A 17,417-nucleotide genomic window follows, 5' to 3' on the forward strand; every position below is an offset into this window, starting at 1 on the left:
GAGGGCCGGGTGCAGTGGCTCACGCCTATAATCCCAGCACTTTGGGAGGCCGAGGCAGGTGGATCATGAGGTCAAGAGATCGAGACCATCCTGGTCAACAAGGTGAAACCCCGTCTCTACTAAAAATACAAAAATTAGCTGGGCATCACGGCACACACCTGTAGTACCAGCTACTCGAGAGGCTGAGGCAGGAGGATTGCTTGAACCCAGGAGGCAGAGGTTGCAGTGAGCCAAGATCACGCCATTGCACTCCAGCCTGGGTAACAAGAGCGAAACTCCGTCTCAAAAAAAAAAAAAAAGATCAGAAAAGAGGAAAATATTTAAGGACTCAAGTAATCCAAGAATTAGTCTAAAACCCATTCAGAGATGGCTTTATAGAGTTCTCATATAGTTAAGACAGTAATTTAAAGACCACAGAAAGCTGAATCATGGTTCCAAACTCTGTGGCAACAAAATGACAGCGAACTCAAATTTCTCCTCAGTAAACAAAAACAAACATCTGAGAAAAAACTGTACTTCCATGGAAAATTTAGTCCTGATGTAGAAAAAGTCAACTAATTCCAAAACGTTTCCTTTTAAGCAAATAATAAAACTTTAGCCCAGGCATGGTGGCTCACGCCTATAATCCTAGCACTTTGGAAGGCCAAGACGGATGGATTACCCGAGTTCAGGAGTTGGAGACCAGCCTGGGCAACATGGTGAAAACCCGTCTCTACTAAAAATACAAAATATTAGCTGGGCATGGCAGCATGTGCTTCTAGTCTCAGCTACTCAGAAGACTGAGGCAGAAGAATTGCTTGTAACTGAGAAGTGGAGGTTGTAGTGAGCCAAGATCATGCCACTGCACTCCAGCCTGGGTGACAGAGCGAGACTCCATCTCAAAAAAATAAAAAATAAAATAAAATAAAAATTTAAAGAGTATAACAAAAGACACCACTTATCTTGCTGGTCTAGAATAAGAAAATCCTGCCAGGTGTGGTAGCTCACACCTGTAATCCCAGCACTTTAGGCGGCCAAGGCGGGCAGACCACCTGAGGTCGGGAGTTTGAGACCAGCCTGACCAACATGGAGAAACCTCCTAAAAATACAAAATTAGCCAGGCATGGTGGCACACGCTTGTAATCCCAGCTACTTGGGAGGCTGAGGCAGGAGAATCACTTCAACCTGGGAGGGAGAAGTTGCAGTAAACCAAGATTGCGCCATTGCACTCCAGCCTGGCCAACAAGAGCGAAACTCCGTCTCAAAAATAAATTAATAAATTAATTAATTTATTTATTAAATAAAATCTGCTAAGTGCTAAAACTATGACTGGAGGTCTTTACTAATGTTTTGGAGAAATAAAATTATTTTTCAGTATGTTTTTATCACAATAATCAACCTAAGATAATTGAGCTAATTTAGTTGTTACGACTTAAGATGTCTTTATATTTTCATAATTAAATGAAATGGGAAAAAAAAGAAATTCTGGAAATGTGACACAGTTCTAATGGATCAAGGGCCCCTTTCTGGTTCTATTCCGGCCCAGAAACCAAGAAGAAAATTATCAGCTAGTATGCTGTGTCACATTTACCAATGAAAGAAGCATTAAGTACTTTCAAAGCCTACATTAAAACAAAAAACACCTTATCAAATAAAGCTTGAAATAGAAAAGAAAATCAGAAATCCTAGGCCAGCGTCTTAATTCATGTCATCACTTTCTATTGGTTCTAATTAGACTAGGCCTCAGATTCCCCATCAGTAAAATGAAATGTATATATATATACACCACATAACTTCATAAAAATATTCTGAGGATCAAATGAGATGATTTTTAAAAATTACTCCTTCTCAGCTGGGCATGGTGGCTCATGCCTGTAATCCCAGCACTTTAGGAGGCCAAGGCAGGCAGAGCACTTGTAAGGACTTCAAGACCAGGCCAGACAACATGGCAAAACTCTGTCTCTACTAAAAATACAAAAATTAGCCAGTGCCGTGGCACATACCTGTAATCCCAGCTACTCAGGAGGCTCAGACATGAAAATTGCTTGAACTTGGAAGAAGGAGGTTGCAGTGAGCCAAGACGGTGCCACTGCACTCCAGCCTGGGTGACAGAGCAAGACTCCATTTCAAAAAAACAAACAAAAAAAATTACTCCTCAAGAGGAAAATGGTCGGTTTTCCACTAACCCATCACACACAGTGCTCCTCATTCCAGGTTCTTTTCAAGGCTGTCAATGTATATGTGATCATCTTGTCTGACATGCAAAATCAGTTTTCATTTTTAGTAACTGGTTAACAAAATACTTTTTGTATTTACGCCATACCTCATTTCAAAAAGGATCTGAGGCACAAAAGCACATGTATACAGATTTTTAAAAATTATGCTAGCATAATAAAAAATAAATTGAACTGGGGAAGATTTCAATATGGCCTCTCCCCTACCAATCTCACATCACAACCCATATGAAACCAGATACACCTGAAAATTTTTCAACTCATTATCTGATGTTAGAGCTCAAAACCTGCTATAAATATACTGGAGCCACAAGAGAAATAATCATATTTTATCCTGCTGTCCAAAAATTTAACAGTGACCTTACCTTGTATGGATCAAGTAAAAAGTCACTGAACTTGCTGGGCAGAGAATATTTCTTCACCAATTCATCTTCTACAACCCAAGGTGCGTTTTCACCAGTACCAGCTCGTAACGCATTATGCCGTATAAAGTATCGAACTATCTCCTTATTTGGTGGGCGCTCTGTACGAATCAAGCTGTCTGCTGGCACATTACTGATGATCTAGGTTAAAATAAATAAGTAACTCACCACTGGGGTAAAAAGTAATTACCCAAACGAGAACATGCAATATGTGTTTCTCTCCACAAAAAATCAAAATTCCACCTTTATCAAAAGAATTATAAATTAGAAAGAAGAAACTATAGGCCAGGCATGGTATCTTACACCTGTAATCCTACCAATTCAGGAGGCCAAGATCTGAAGATTGTTTAGAGACCAGGCTGAGGAATCTAAGAAGACCCTCTGTGTACAAAAGTCAAAATACGCCAATAGTCCTAGCTATTGGAAGGCTGAGGCAGGAAAACTGCTTGAAAGCAGGAGTCTGAGGCTGTACTGAGCTATGATCACACCAGTGCACTCCAGCCTGGGCAACAGAGTGAGACCCTATCTCTTAAAAAACCAGAGAGAAGAATGGAGAATAATTTTCAGACACAGAATGTCAATTGAAAAGTATCCTTAGGCAATCTGTCAATATGTATCCAAGTTTTCTAAAAATAGGTATACTCTTTCAGGAATTCCTCTCATTAAGAATTTATCTTAAGAAGTCAATAGACCGGCCGGGCGCGGTGGCTCAAGCCTGTACTCCCAGCACTTTGGGAGGCCGAGGCAGGTGGATCACGAGGTCAAGAGATGGAGACCATCCTGGTCAACATGGTGAAACCCCATCTCTACTAAAAATACAAAAATTAGCTGGGCGTGGTGGCGCCTGCCTGTAATCCCAGCTCGGGAGGCTGAGGCAGGAGAATTGCTTGAACCCAGGAGGCGGAGGTTGCAGTGAGCCGAGATCGCGCCATTGCACTCCAGCCTGGGTAACAAGAGTGAAACTCCGTCTCAAAAAAAAAAAAAAAAAAAAAAAAAAAGAAGTCAATAGACAAATTCATCATCAAATGCTTCTAATAGCAAAAAAAGTGAGAAAGGGGTTGAGGGTTATCACCTACAGGTACATCGATAAAGAATTTTTAAAATGAAAATATGTACATATAATGGATACTGCAGTCCTAAAAAAAAAAAAAAAAAAAAAAAATTTTCTCAATCCAAAGAAATTCATCAGAATCATCTAGGGTGCTATTAAAATGCAGACGCTTGGGCCTCAATACATGCTTAATGAAACTTATGAATCTCTGGCAGTAAAGGTTAGGAACCAACATTTTTTATTGGCTCCCCTGGCAGCTATCACACACAGTAAAATCTGAGAATACTGCTTTGGAAGAAAATGTAATGACATTACAAATGCTTAACTTACAACAAAAAAAAATTTAGTTATAAAATAGTATGGATGGAATATTTCTACTTTTAAAAGTCATTTAATACCAGGAAACAGAGATGGAAAGAAAAGAAAAATTTTTTAAAAGTCACTTAGGAGCTATCATTTACTAAATCTATATTCACCAATTATCTCTGAGTATGAAATCAGATATCAACTCATTCTTATTTGCATTTTCTTTCTTCCTATAACCAACACTTACTACTAATGAACAAAACACTTAATACTCATCAATAAGAATACAAGTGATACTCAGGGAAGTGGTTGAGACTAAGCATGTCTTAATCAGCTACACTGCTGAATAAGAAGAAAATTGATGAAAACTGTATTTAACAATATCCAATTTTCAAATACAAAAAACATTCTAGGCCAAGCATGGTGGCTCAAGCTTGTAATCTCAGGACTTTGGGAGGCAGGGGTGGATCACCTGAGGTCGGACGTTCAAGACCAGTCTGGCCAACATGGTAGAACCACGTCTACTGAAAATACAAAATTAGCCAGGTGTGGTGGCGCATGCCTATAGTCCCAGCTACTCCGGAAGCTGAGGTTGGAGAATCGCTTGAATCCAGGAAGCAGAGGTTGCAGTGAGCTGAGACAATGCCATTGCACTCCAGCGTGGGCGACAAGAGCAAAACTTGGTCTCCAAAAAGGAAAAAATATCCTAACAACACACCCAAGGCTTCTCATCACGAACCATAAAACCAATAGTCAAAATAAAATGGGACTTGTCGGCCGGGCGCGGTGGCTCAAGCCTGTAATCCCAGCACTTTGGGAGGCCGAGGCGGGTGGATCACGAGGTCAAGAGATCGAGACCATCCTGGTCAACATGGTGAAACCCCGTCTCTACTAAAAATACTAAAAATTAGCTGGGCGTGGTGGCGCGTGCCTGTAATCCCAGCTACTCAGGAGGCTGAGGCAGGAGAATTGCCTGAACCCAGGAGGCGGAGGTTGCGGTGAGCCGAGATCGCGCCATTGCACTCCAGCCTGGGCAACAAGAGCGAAACTCCGTCTCAAAAAAAAAAAAAATGGGACTTGTCAACATTCTGAGGCAGGAACAAAACAATGCAAATAAAGAAGCAAAAAGACAGCCAAGCGCGGTGGCTCACTCCTGTAATCCCAGCACTTTGGGAGGCCGAGGTGGGCAGATCACGAGGTTAAGAGATCGAGACCATCCTGGCCAATATGGTGAAATCGCGTCTCTACTAAAAATACAAAAATTAGCTGGGCGTGGTGGCTGGCAACTGTAGTCCCAGCTACTCCGGAGGCTGAGGCAGGAGAATTGCCTGAACCCAGAGGCAGAGGTTGCACCACTGCACTCCAGCCTGGTGCCTGGCGACGGAGCAAGGCTGTGTCTCAAAAAAAAAAAAAAAAAAAAAAAAAAAAAGAAGCAGAAGACTGGGGTTATAACCCTTCCCAATCTCATTTACTGAATGAGGAACTTTGACATTTATTAAACTTCTCAGGTCTTAGCTCTTTCTTCTGCAAAATGGTTATGTGTGAAGCGTGCACTGCCTTCCACACCCAGTCCCCATTCACCTCTTTCCATTTATACGATTCTACACATACAGACGGTGCAGGAATACCTGAAAATAACATTCCACATTTCTTAAAATCTAAGTTCCAATCAGCAAAACCAACTTTTTTTTTTTTTTTTTTGAGACAGTTTCGCTCTTGTGACGCAGGCTGAAGTGCAATGGCGCGATCTCAGCTCACTGCGACCTCCGCCTCCTGGGTTCGGGCAATTCTCCTGCCTCAGCCTCCCGAGTAGCTGGGATTACAGGCACGCGCCACTATGCCCAGCTAATTTTTTGTATTTTTAGTAGAGACGGGGTTTCACCATGTTGACCAGGATGGTCTCGATCTCTCGACCTCGTGATCCGCCCACCTTGGCCTCCGAAAGTGCTGGGATTACAGGCTTGAGCCACCGTGCCCGGCCACTTTTTTTTTTTTTTTTAAGATGAAGTCTTGCTTGTCACCCAAGGCTGGAGTGCAATGGTGAGATCTGAGTTCACTGCAACCTTCGCCTCCCCACTTCAAGCAATTCTCCTGCCTCAGCCTCCCAAGTAGCTGGGACTACAGGTGTCCACCACCACACTGGGCTAATTTTGTACTTTTGGTGAAGACAGGATTTCACCATGTTGACCAAGCTGGTCTTGAACTTCTGACCTCATGCCATTCGCCTGCCTCAGCCTCCCAAAGTGCTGGGATTACAGGCTGAGCCACAGTGCCCGGCCCAAAATCCTTTATTTTACATACCATCAAGAAGAAAATTCTTGCTGATTGACTTTAACTTACATCCTGATTCTGAACAAGGTAAAAAAAAAAAAAAAAAAAAAAAACCCAAACATCATAGTACTAAGTTAATATGAGAGTATTTATTATTGTAGGTTATTATTAGCTTGTACTTTTATAAGGCTCCTTGTAAAACCACCAAGCAGAGTCAACTCAACTTCTGAGTTTAATTATACTAACAAATGGCTGCTCTACTTTCAACTGGGAAGAATGATTTCCTTAGAAAGTCCGAAACTGCTGGGAATAGATTCTTACTTTTCAAACTGAGTTTGAAGCTCAAATGTAAATTACTTATGCCCTGGTAACTCCTATAAAAAAGAGAAAAAGTGGACAGGGGCAGTAGCCCACGCCTGTAATCCCACCACTTTGGGAGGTCACGGCAGGTGGATCATGACGTCAAGAGATCAAGACCATCCTGGCCAACATGGTGAAACCCCATCTCTACTAAAAAAACAAAAAATTAGCTAGGAGTGGTGGTGCACACCTGCAGTCCCAGCTACTAAGGAGACTGAGGCAGGAGAATTGCTTGAACCCAGGAGGCAAGGTTGCAGCAGGCCAAGATCGTGCCACTGCACTCCAGGCTGGCGCCTGGCGACAGAGCAAGACTCTGTCTCAAAAAAAAAAAAAAAGAGAGAGAGAGAAAAAGTGCCAGGCACAGTGGCACACACCTGTATTCCCAGCACTTTGAGAGGCTGAGGTGGGTGGATCACCTGAGGTTGGGAGTTCCAAGACCAACCTGACCAACATGAAGAAACCCCATAGCTACTAAAAATACAAAATTAGCCAGCCATGGTGGTGGGTGCTTGTAATCCCAACTACTAGGGAGGTTGAGGCAAGAGAATCGCTTGAACCCGGGAGGCGGAGGTTGTGGTGCACCAAGATCATGCCACTGCACTCCAGCCTGGGCAACAAGAGCAAAACTCCGTCTCGAAAAAAAAGGAATAGCATGCTATCTTCTAGGAAAGGAAAAAAGATAATTTACAGTAACTTTAAATCATTCATAACCATAAACAGAAAACCATTCAGAGTCTGTTGTACATTCATTTTTTTTTTTTTTTTTGAGACGGAGTTTTGCTCTTGTCACCCAGGCTGGAGTGCAATGGCGCGATCTCGGCTCACCGCAACCTCCGCCTCCTGGGTTCAGGCAGTTCTCCTGCCTCAGCCTCCTGAGTAGCTGGGATTACAGGCAAGCACCACCATGCCCAGCTAATTTTTTGTATTTTTAGTAGAGACGGGGTTTCACCATGTTGACCAGGTTGGTCTCGATCTCTCGACCTTGTGATCCACCCGCCTCGGCCTCCCAAAGTGCTGGGATTACAGGCTTGAGCCACCGCGCCCGGCCCAAAGACATTCATTTACATTTTTCTTCAGCACATTTTCTCCAACAAAACCAACCCTACGACATTTTCTTTTTTCTTTTTTTTGACATTTTCTTAAAGAACATCTATCACATGTAAAGTGTCAACTAACCTTATCTTCATTTTGTAGTTTCACGTCGTATTTGTGAGGCAGAAATTTTGGGGGAGCCCATTTCCGTTCTCCTTTTTTTAATGAAGTAGGGAGTTTTCGTGGTGATCTACGTGCTCTGTCATCTAGTCAAATCATAGAAAATTAGTGGAAAACACAATTATATTAATTATATTCATTAGATAATAATAGTCTTAACATCTGCTCTTCAGTAGGAATGGGTGGCACAGCACAAAGATGAATCATAATGTCCTTATCTACAAAGAGCTTAAGTCTATGAGAAGAATCAGCAAGTAAATAACTACAATGTGGTAAACAATATACAGAAGTTGGTAAAGAAAAAACACTATGAGAATACACAGAAGGAATATCTAACTTATTCTGGAAGGCAGGTAGAAAGATGAGTAAGATGACTACTTGGGCCAGGTGCACTAGTTCACGACTGTAATCCCAGTACTTTGGGAGGCATATCCCTTGAGTCAGGAGTGTGAGACCAGCCAGGGCAACATGGCGAAACCCTGTCTACAAAAAATTAGCCAGGTGTGATGGCACACATCTGTAGTTCCAGCTACTTGGAGGCTGAAATAGGATGGCTTGAACCCAGGAGGTCAAGGCTGCAGTGAGCCCTGATCTTGCGACTGCACTCCAAGCTAGGAGACAGAGTGAGACCCTGTCTCAAAAAAAAAAAAAAAAAAAAAAGAAAAAGGCTGCACATGGTGGCTCACACGTGTAATAACCACCCAAGGCAGGCGGATCACAAGGTCAGGAATTTGAAAACAGCCTGGCCAGCACAGTGAAACCCTGCCTCTATTTAAAAAAAAAAAAAAAAAAAAAAAATATATATATATATATACACACACACACACACATATATATATATGTATGACCTGTTCTGAGATTGCCAGCAATGAGGTATGGTTAAACACGATATATCCTAGAGTCAAAATAATTTAAAAAGGTTAAGCCAAAGCCACATTAGAAAGGGCCCTGTATGCCATTTAAAGAGATTAGATTTTGTCTTGCTAGCACTAAGTAACCAATGCCAGACTGTAGCTACGGTGCATTTTGGAAAGATCAATGGTTTGAAAAGAAAAAAAAAAAAATTCAGCAGTTAGAAGATGAATATAAAATGGGGCCCATCACAGTGACTCATGCCTGCAATCCTAGCACTTTGAAGGGCTGACGCAGGAGGATCACTTGAGGTCAAGAGTTCGAGACCAGCCTGGACAGCATGGTGAAACCCCGTCTCTACTAAAAATACAAAAATTACCTGGGCATGGTGGCGCACACATGTAATCCCAGCTACTCAGGAGGCTGAGGCAGGAGAAGTGCTAGAACCAAGGACGCAGAGGCTGCAGTGAGCCAAGACTGTGCCACTGCACTCCAGCCTTGGCGACAGAGCAAGACTGTCTCCAAAAACAAAAAAAAAAAAAGAAAGAAAAAAAGACGAATATAAAATGGGAAGGTGAGACGGACGATAAGGAAATCAGAAGATACAATGCTAAACATCTGAATAAGGCTGGGCATGGAGGCTCACATATGTAATCCCAGCACATTGGGAGACCAAGGTGGGCGGATCACCTGAGGAGTTTGAGACCAGCCTGGTCAACATGGTGAAACTCTATCTCTACTAAAAAGACAAAAAATTAGCCACAGATGGTGGTAGACACCTGTAATCCCAGCTACTCGGGAGGCTGAGGCAGGAAAATCGCTTGAACCCAGGAGGCGGAGGTTTCAGTTATCTGAGATTGAGCCACCGCACTCCAACCTGGACAACAAGACCAAAACTTTGTCTTGGAGAAAAAAAAAAAAAAAAAAAAAAAGAATCCTATGGAAAACAACTGAAGGAATGGCAGGGGAAAAAGGAAGTGAAGAAACATAATAGTTGGAGCACAAAGAGACAGTGGGATCAAGCTAACGTATATGAGTGACCAACAGCATTAAAAGTAATAGATGCAGCACTATTAACAATAGTGAAGACATGGAATCAACCTAAATGCCAATGATGGACTGGAGAAAGAAAACGTGGTAGACATGCACCATGGAATACTATGCAGCCATAAAAAAGAATGAGATCAAAAAATATCAAAATAAAAAAAAAAGAATGAGATCATGTCCTTTACAGGGACATGAATGAAGCTGGAGGCTATTATCCTTAGCAAACTAACACAGGAACAGAAAACCAAATTACCACACGTTCTCACTTACAAGTGGGAGCTAAATGATGAGAACAAACGGACACATAGAAGGGAACAACACACATTAGGGCCTTTTGGAAGGTGGAGCAAGGGAGAAGATCAAGTAAGACAACTAATGAGTATGTATGTAACAACTCTGCACTTGTACCACTGAACTTAAAATTGAAAAATAAATAAAAATATTAATAAATAAACAAGAGAAGTCAAATACAGGCCAAGAAGAAACCTCTGCATTTGACAATGAAGAGGACACCTGTAAACTTACTAGGAACTGTTTCAGGAGTATAGAGGCAGAATAAAGACCACAATAAAACTGAGGTTCGGAAAGCAGAGAGAACATTCCTAACCAAAACATTTCTCAACCTCAAGGAATTACAAGTAATGCTCTTATTATAAAACTTCAGTATCAAAAAGAAAGGAGGGAAACCGGAAAACACAGAAGTTAGTATTCACAACACAGAGCAGGAAACAAAACTGAAGTATCGACAACCTGGAGCAGACCAACTACAATGACACTCTCAGAAGCTTCAAACTATATTAAGAAAGTATCTCAAAAATGATCTGCACAAATCCAAAACATCTAGAGACACAAAACAGAACGGGAAACAGACGACATCCCATTCTAATGCAAAGTCTGTAACACTGAAACAGTGAGCTAACGTTATCTGATCCTCTAACACTCATCCGGAGGGAGGCCAGGCACACCAAACACTTGGTGCACCCACATTTTTGGAGACACCAATAATTGAGTCCAGTCAAAGTCTTTATTAATGAAGGACCCAGAGGCTCAACGGTGCTGCCAGCAAGCCAAATCTCAATTCTTCAACTTTAAAAACATTATTGTGGGGTGGGAATTTAAAAATTAAAATAAAATGGCCGGGCGCGGTGGCTCAAGCCTGTAATCCCAGCACTTTGGGAGGCCGAGGCGGGTGGATCACGAGGTCGAGAGATCGAGACCATCCCGGTCAACATAGTGAAACCCCGTCTCTACTAAAAATACAAAACATTAGCTGGGCATGGTGGCACGTGCCTGTAATCCCAGCTACTCGGGAGGCTGAGGCAGGAGAATTGCCTGAACCCAAGAGGCGGAGGTTGTGGTGAGCCGAGATCGCACCATTGCACTCCAGCCTGGGTAACAAGAGCGAAACTCCGTCTCCAAAAAAAAAAAAAAAAAAAAAAATTAAAATAAAATAAAATAAAAACATTACTGTTAAGAGTGTCCAGGTTCCTAGGATATCATGGTTTCAGAATTTTACCTGCTCCCAGCTGAGAGGGACTTAAGATTACAGAACATGGCCAGAAGAAAGTGCAACTGACCCTTGAACAGCATGGGGGTTAGAGCTCTGTCCTCTCCCTTACAGTTAAAAATCTGTAATATACAGCCACATACAGTCATGCCTATAATCTCAGCTCTTTAAGATGCCGAGGCCACGAGGAGGTCAAGGCTGCAGTAAGCTGTGACCATAAACACTCAGATTCCAGCCTGGAGGCAACACAGTGAGACCCTGTCTTAAAAAAAAGAGGCCATTGCCTGAGCTTAGGAGTTCAAGACCAGCCTGAGAACTATAGTGAGAACTGATCTCTACCCCAAAAAAAAAAAAAAAAGAGCTACAATAATTAGCTGGGTGTGGTAGTGCATACCTATAATCCCAGCTACTTGGGAAGCTGTGGCAGGAAAATCACCTGAGACTTGAGCCAAGGATGGCGAGGCTGCACTGAGCCACGGCTGGACCAGCCAGGCTGACAGAGCAAGACACCTTATCTTCAAAAAGACAAAAAAGGACACTAGGACAATTAGCAACTTACTAGAGAGATGAACTAGCGTCACATAAAACGACTGAGCTCATTGCAACAGCAACAGGAGGTCACTACGAAATGATTACAGTAGTAAAGAATATACTACAATTCGTTTTATTTGGTTATTATTTAATACTGAATCTTCACCATTTCTCTTGAATGAGAATGTTGTCATACACGGTCTGTTGGTTTAAGTTTTGATAAATTTTAACTTTTTATGTAATAGATTTCTACATGTATTTTATGGTAGTAAATGATAAAGCAGACTAGTATCTACATGTATTTTATGCATTTATGACATACCTAACTTTTTGGGTTTTTTCCAATATTTCTAGGTTATGTAGTTCATCTCAGAGTTTCTTCAAACTGTCAAAGCCTCCAAAGAATTTTCCAATACTTTCATTGAAAAAATCTTGAAATGGACAAGTGCCATTAAAAAAAATAATAAGAAGAAAAAAAATCCATTCATACGTGGACCTGTGCAGTTTAAACCGACGTTATTCAAGGGTCAGCCGTACCTAAAACCATCACGCTGCCTTACACGCTGAAGAGCTGTAAGTGTTAGAGTAATTTGCTCCTACTACCTTGATCACCCACCAACACATACATACACATTTCCTTTTTTTTTTTTGAAACGGAGTTTCGCTCTTGTTACCCAGGCTGGAGTGCAATGGCGCGATCTCGGCTCACCGCAACCTCCGGGTTCAGGCAATTCTCCTGCCTCAGCCTCCTGAGTAACTGGGATTACAGGCATGCACCACCATGCCCAGCTAATTTTTTGTATTTTTAGTAGAGACGGGGTTTCACCATGTTGACCAGGATGGTCTCGATCTCTTGACCTCGTGATCCACCCGCCTCGGCCTCCCAAAGTGCTGGGATTACAGGCTTGAGCCACCGCGCCCGGCCTTACACATTTCCTTTTTAAGACGAAAGGAAAGCAAACTTTCCTCGCCTTCTTGAGTAGCTAGCAATGTACACACAGATTTTTTTTTTTTGAGATAGAGTTTTGCTCTTGTTGCCCAGGCTGGAGTACAATGGTGTCATCTCAGCTCACTGCAACCTCTGCCTCATGGTTCAAGTGATTGCCCTGCCTCAGACTCCCAAGCAGCTGGGATTACAGGTGCCCCACCACCATACCCAGCTAATTTTTGTATTTTTAGTAGAGACGGGGTTTCACCATGTTGGCCAGGCTGGTCTCGAACTCTTGACCTCAGATGACCCACCCTCCTCGGGCTCCCAAAGTGCTATTACAGGCATGAGCCACTGCGCCCAGCCCTGCACACAGATTTCTAAGCAACTAGAGAAAACGACTTCCCACTGGTCTTAATTCTTTAGGGAGATTTAATCCTTGATTCATGTTGTAGACATTTTAGTTGTTCTATGAATCATAAATGAACAAAATCTTATCTATATAAAAACTCAATCACACATTTAGTTGCTAGAGAACCCTAAAAGATATGTTCACAATGAAATAAATAGGATTGCATAAAGCACTAAGGAAAACTAGTGTCAAACATACTAATACTCTCTCTCCTTCCTTCATCCTCTTTTACAACTGTCTCCTTCTGATGGTCCTGAGCAATCTGACTGGAATTCTCTTTGTCACTTGATGGAGAATCACAGGCACCATCAGATTTCTTTTCAGTGGGCTCTTCGTCCACTTTCTCCAAAGGATGAATCTTCACAATCTTCACCTTGAGCATTTTCTCCTTCCCAACCTACAAAGGAGATAGTAGAGAAAATAAGAGATAATAAATAAGAACCAGAAACCTGAAGATAAAGTTTACAATATATCATCCAATATACATGCCCCCTCACCTAACAAAAAGTGACTGAAACAGTAAATATCTAAATATAACACATTTTTTCCAACTTTATTTCTCAGACTATTAGGATGAAATATGGCACCCTAAAAACTGAAATAATCACAATCTAGGTTCAGGATTCATGTACTATGCCAATTATACAAGCCCAAAGGGCAATCACTGTACCAGCCTAAAATATGCAAATACAGTTCAAGAACTTACATTTTACTTATTTATTTAGTTATCTATTTTTTGAGACACAGTCTCTCTGTCACCCAGGCTTAAGTGCAGTGGCATGATCTCGGCTCACTGCAACCTCCACCTGCTGGGTTCGAGCCATTCTTCTGCCTCAGCCTCATGAGTAGGTGGGACTACAGGCATGTGCCACTATGCATGGCTAATTTTTGGACTTTTAGTAGAGATGGGGTTTCACCATCTTGGCCAGGCTGGTCTTGAACTCCTGACCTCATGATCCACCCACCTCAGCCTCCCAAAGTTTTGTTGTTGTTTTAAAGAAACAAGATTTTGCTTTGTTGCGGACACTGGCCTTGAACTTCTGGGCTCAAACAATTCTCCTGCCTCAGCCTTTAAAGTAGCTGGGACTACAGGCACACACCACAAGCAGCTGTGTCTACCTTCTAACTGAAATGTTTAGACTATTTATGTTTAACTATAGATATATTTGAGGTTAATTTGCTTTTTTTTTTTTTTTTTTTTGAGACAGAGTTTCACTCTTGTTACCCAGGCTAGAGTGCAATGGCGCGATCTCGGCTGACCGCAACCTCCGGGTTCAGGCAATTCTCCTGCCTCAGCCTCCTGAGTAGCTGGGATTACAGGCACACGCCACCATGCCCAGCTAATTTTTTTCGTATTTTTAGCAGAGACGGGGTTTCACCATGTTGACCAGGATGGTCTCGATCTCTTGACCTCGTGATCCACCCGCCTCGGCCTCCCAAAGTGCTGGGATTACAGGCTTGAGCCACCGCGCCAGGCCTGGTTAATTTGCTTTTCTATTCAGCCTCAACGAAACTAAAAACTGCTCTTCAAAATACACTGTTAAGAAAACAAAAACAAGGGCCGGGCGCGGTGGCTCAAGCCTGTAATCCCAGCACTTTGGGAGGCCGAGGCGGGTGGATCACAGGGTCAGGAGATCGAGACCATCCTGGTCAACATGGTGAAACCCCGTCTCTACTAAAAATACAAAAAATTAGCTGGGCATGGTGGTACGTGCCTGTAATCCCAGCTACTCAAGAGGCTGAGGCAGGAGAATTGCCTGAACCCAGGAGGCGGAGGTTGCGGTGAGCCGAGATCGCGCCATTGCACTCCAGCCTGGGTAACAACAGTGAAACTCCGTCTCAAAAAAAAAAAAAAAAAAAAAGAAAACAAAAACAATGGCCAGGCATGATGGCTCATGGCTGTAGCCCCAGTACTTTGCGAGGCCAAGCTGGATGGACTGCTTGAGCCCAGGAGTTCAAGACCAGTCTGGGCAACATAGTGAAACCCCATCCCTACAAAAAATACAAAAAAACTTGCCAGGTGAGGTGTTGCATGCCAGTGACTCCAGCTACTAGGGAGACTGAGGTAAGAGGATCACTTGAGGGTGGGAAGATGAATTGAGTCATGATTGCACCACCTCACTCAAGCCTGCGCAACAGAGTGAGACCTTATCTCACAAAATAAAAATAAAAAAACCTCTACAAAGTTTTCCAATGCTCATAAAGAGTTCAAGCCAGGCAGGGTACAGTGGCTCATGCCCGTAATCCCAGCACCTGAAGTCAGGAGTTCAAGGCCAGCCTGGCCAATGTGGTGAAACTTCATCTCTACTAAGTTTGAAAATTTCTCTATTGAAAAATTAGGCTGAGTGCGGTGGCTCATGTCTGTACTTCCAGCACTTTGGGAGGCCAAGGTGAGTGGATCATCTGAGGTAGGGAGTTCGAGACCAGCCTAACCAACATGGAGAAACCCCATCTCTACTAAAAATACAAAAAAATGGGCTGGTACGGAGAAACTCCGTCTCTACCTAAAAATACAAAAAATAGGCCAGGCACAGTGGCTCACACCTGTAATCCCAGTACTTTGGGAGACCAGTGGATCACCTGAGGTCAGGAGTACGAGACCAGCCTGGCCAACAGGGCTGAGGCAGGAGAATTGCCTGAACCCAGGAGGCGGAGGTTGTGGTGAGCCGAGATCGCGCCATTGCACTCCAGCCTGGGTAACAAGAGTGAAACTCCGTCTCAAAAAAAAAAAAAAAAAGAAAGAAAGAAAGAACGAAAAATTAGCTGGGCATGGTGGTGGGCACCTGCAATCCCAGCTACTCAGGAAGCTGAGGTAGGAGAATCGCTTGAACCCAGGAGGCGGAGGTTGCAGTTAGCTGAGATTGCACAGTCTCACTCCAGCCTGGGTAACAAGAGCGAAACTCTATCTCAGAAAAGAATTCAAACCATTTTTGCAAAGTAAGCCTTATGACAAAAACAGCAGAGTTCGAACCATGACCTAACCTTTGAGACTCCATACAAGATCTAGCCCTTGGCCACCTGATACTACCCTTCCCACCATCTTCCCTCATTATACAGTCTAGCCACATGGATTTTCTTCTCTGTTCTCCCAGCACAATGGTCTTCCAAATACAGGACAGAAGTAATTTTGTCATCCCCCTTTTTCTTTCCCCAAGACATATGGCAATGTCTGATTTTCACAACTGAGAGGGTGCTACTGGCAGGTAGTGGGTAGAGGCCAGGTATGCTGCTAAATACCCAACCAACAATGCACAGGACAGCCCTCACTAGAATCATCTGGTCTAAAGTCTGTAATGTCAACATTGAGAATTCCTGTTCCTGACCATCCAAGTTCCCTTTTGCTTAAGGGCCCTCACACACCCAGTTCTCTCTCCCTGAAATACTCCATGCCCCCTTCTCCCACAGATATATCCTACTAAACATTTAGGTTTCACCTTAAATGTTGCTTCCTCAGCTAGGAGCAATAGCTCATGCCTGTAACCCCTGCACTTTGGGAGACCAAGGCAGGTGGATCACGAGGTCCAGGAGTTCAAGCCCAGCCTGGCCAACACAGCGAAACCATGTCTCTACTAAAAATACAAAAATTAGCCGGGTGTGGTGGCACCCACTTACAGTCCCTGCTACTCAGGAGGCTGAGACGGGAGAACTGCTTGAACCCTGGGGTGGAGGCTGCAGTGAGTTGAGACCACGCCATTGCACTGGGTGACAGAGTGAGACTCCAACTCAAAAAAAAGAAAAACTGTTGCTTCCTCAGAGGAGCTTTACTAGATCAGCACCACTTCTGGCTCTAACCTAGATTCCACTGATTATAAATTTTAATAAATACCCTGTGGCTTTTCATTCATAGTTCTCATCCAGTGTTAAACACCCAAAAAACAACTGTGAAGTTTGGTCACTGTTTTTTCCAGCACCCAAAAGATGCTCTCTACCTAACAGGTCATCAATAAATATATGGGATAAACACCTCTACATGGAGCCTGAGACAATGTTTGTGGCACCCTTCCAATGACCATCACATCTACTTTTTATTTTTTATCACACTTAAGAGTGCAAAATGTGTTTATAAATAATGAACACCTGTGTACCCACCATACAGGTTAAAGTACTTAGCATTAATAGTGGCCAGGCCCAGTGGCTCACGCCTGTAATCCCAACACTGGGAGGCCAAAGTAGGAGGATCGCTTGAGCTCAGGAGTTCAAGACCAGCCTTGGCAACATGGTGAAACCCAGTCTCTACAAAAAATACAAAAATTAGCCAGTGCCTTTGGACTGTAGGATGAGGGAAGGAAAAAAAAATACAATTAG

At 42.9% G+C, this 17,417-nt stretch overlaps 1 protein-coding gene across 1 annotated transcript in view; it reads right to left on the bottom strand.

The window, feature by feature from the left end:
• The window catches only part of BAZ1B (bromodomain adjacent to zinc finger domain 1B), an 89,789-nt gene that overhangs the window by 46,482 nt on the left and 25,890 nt on the right, over nucleotides 1–17,417 (bottom strand). Inside the window, exons 4-6 of the mRNA XM_039460490.2 lie at nucleotides 13,311–13,509; nucleotides 7,800–7,921; nucleotides 2,579–2,776 (exon numbers count right to left, since the gene is read on the bottom strand). Of these exons, the coding sequence (XP_039316424.1) occupies nucleotides 2,579–2,776; nucleotides 7,800–7,921; nucleotides 13,311–13,509 (519 nt within the window). The remainder of the gene's footprint in view (nucleotides 1–2,578; nucleotides 2,777–7,799; nucleotides 7,922–13,310; nucleotides 13,510–17,417) is intronic.

The sequence above is a fragment of the Saimiri boliviensis genome, chromosome 20, assembly GCF_048565385.1.
Source record: "Saimiri boliviensis isolate mSaiBol1 chromosome 20, mSaiBol1.pri, whole genome shotgun sequence".
Taxonomy (NCBI): domain Eukaryota; kingdom Metazoa; phylum Chordata; class Mammalia; order Primates; family Cebidae; genus Saimiri; species Saimiri boliviensis.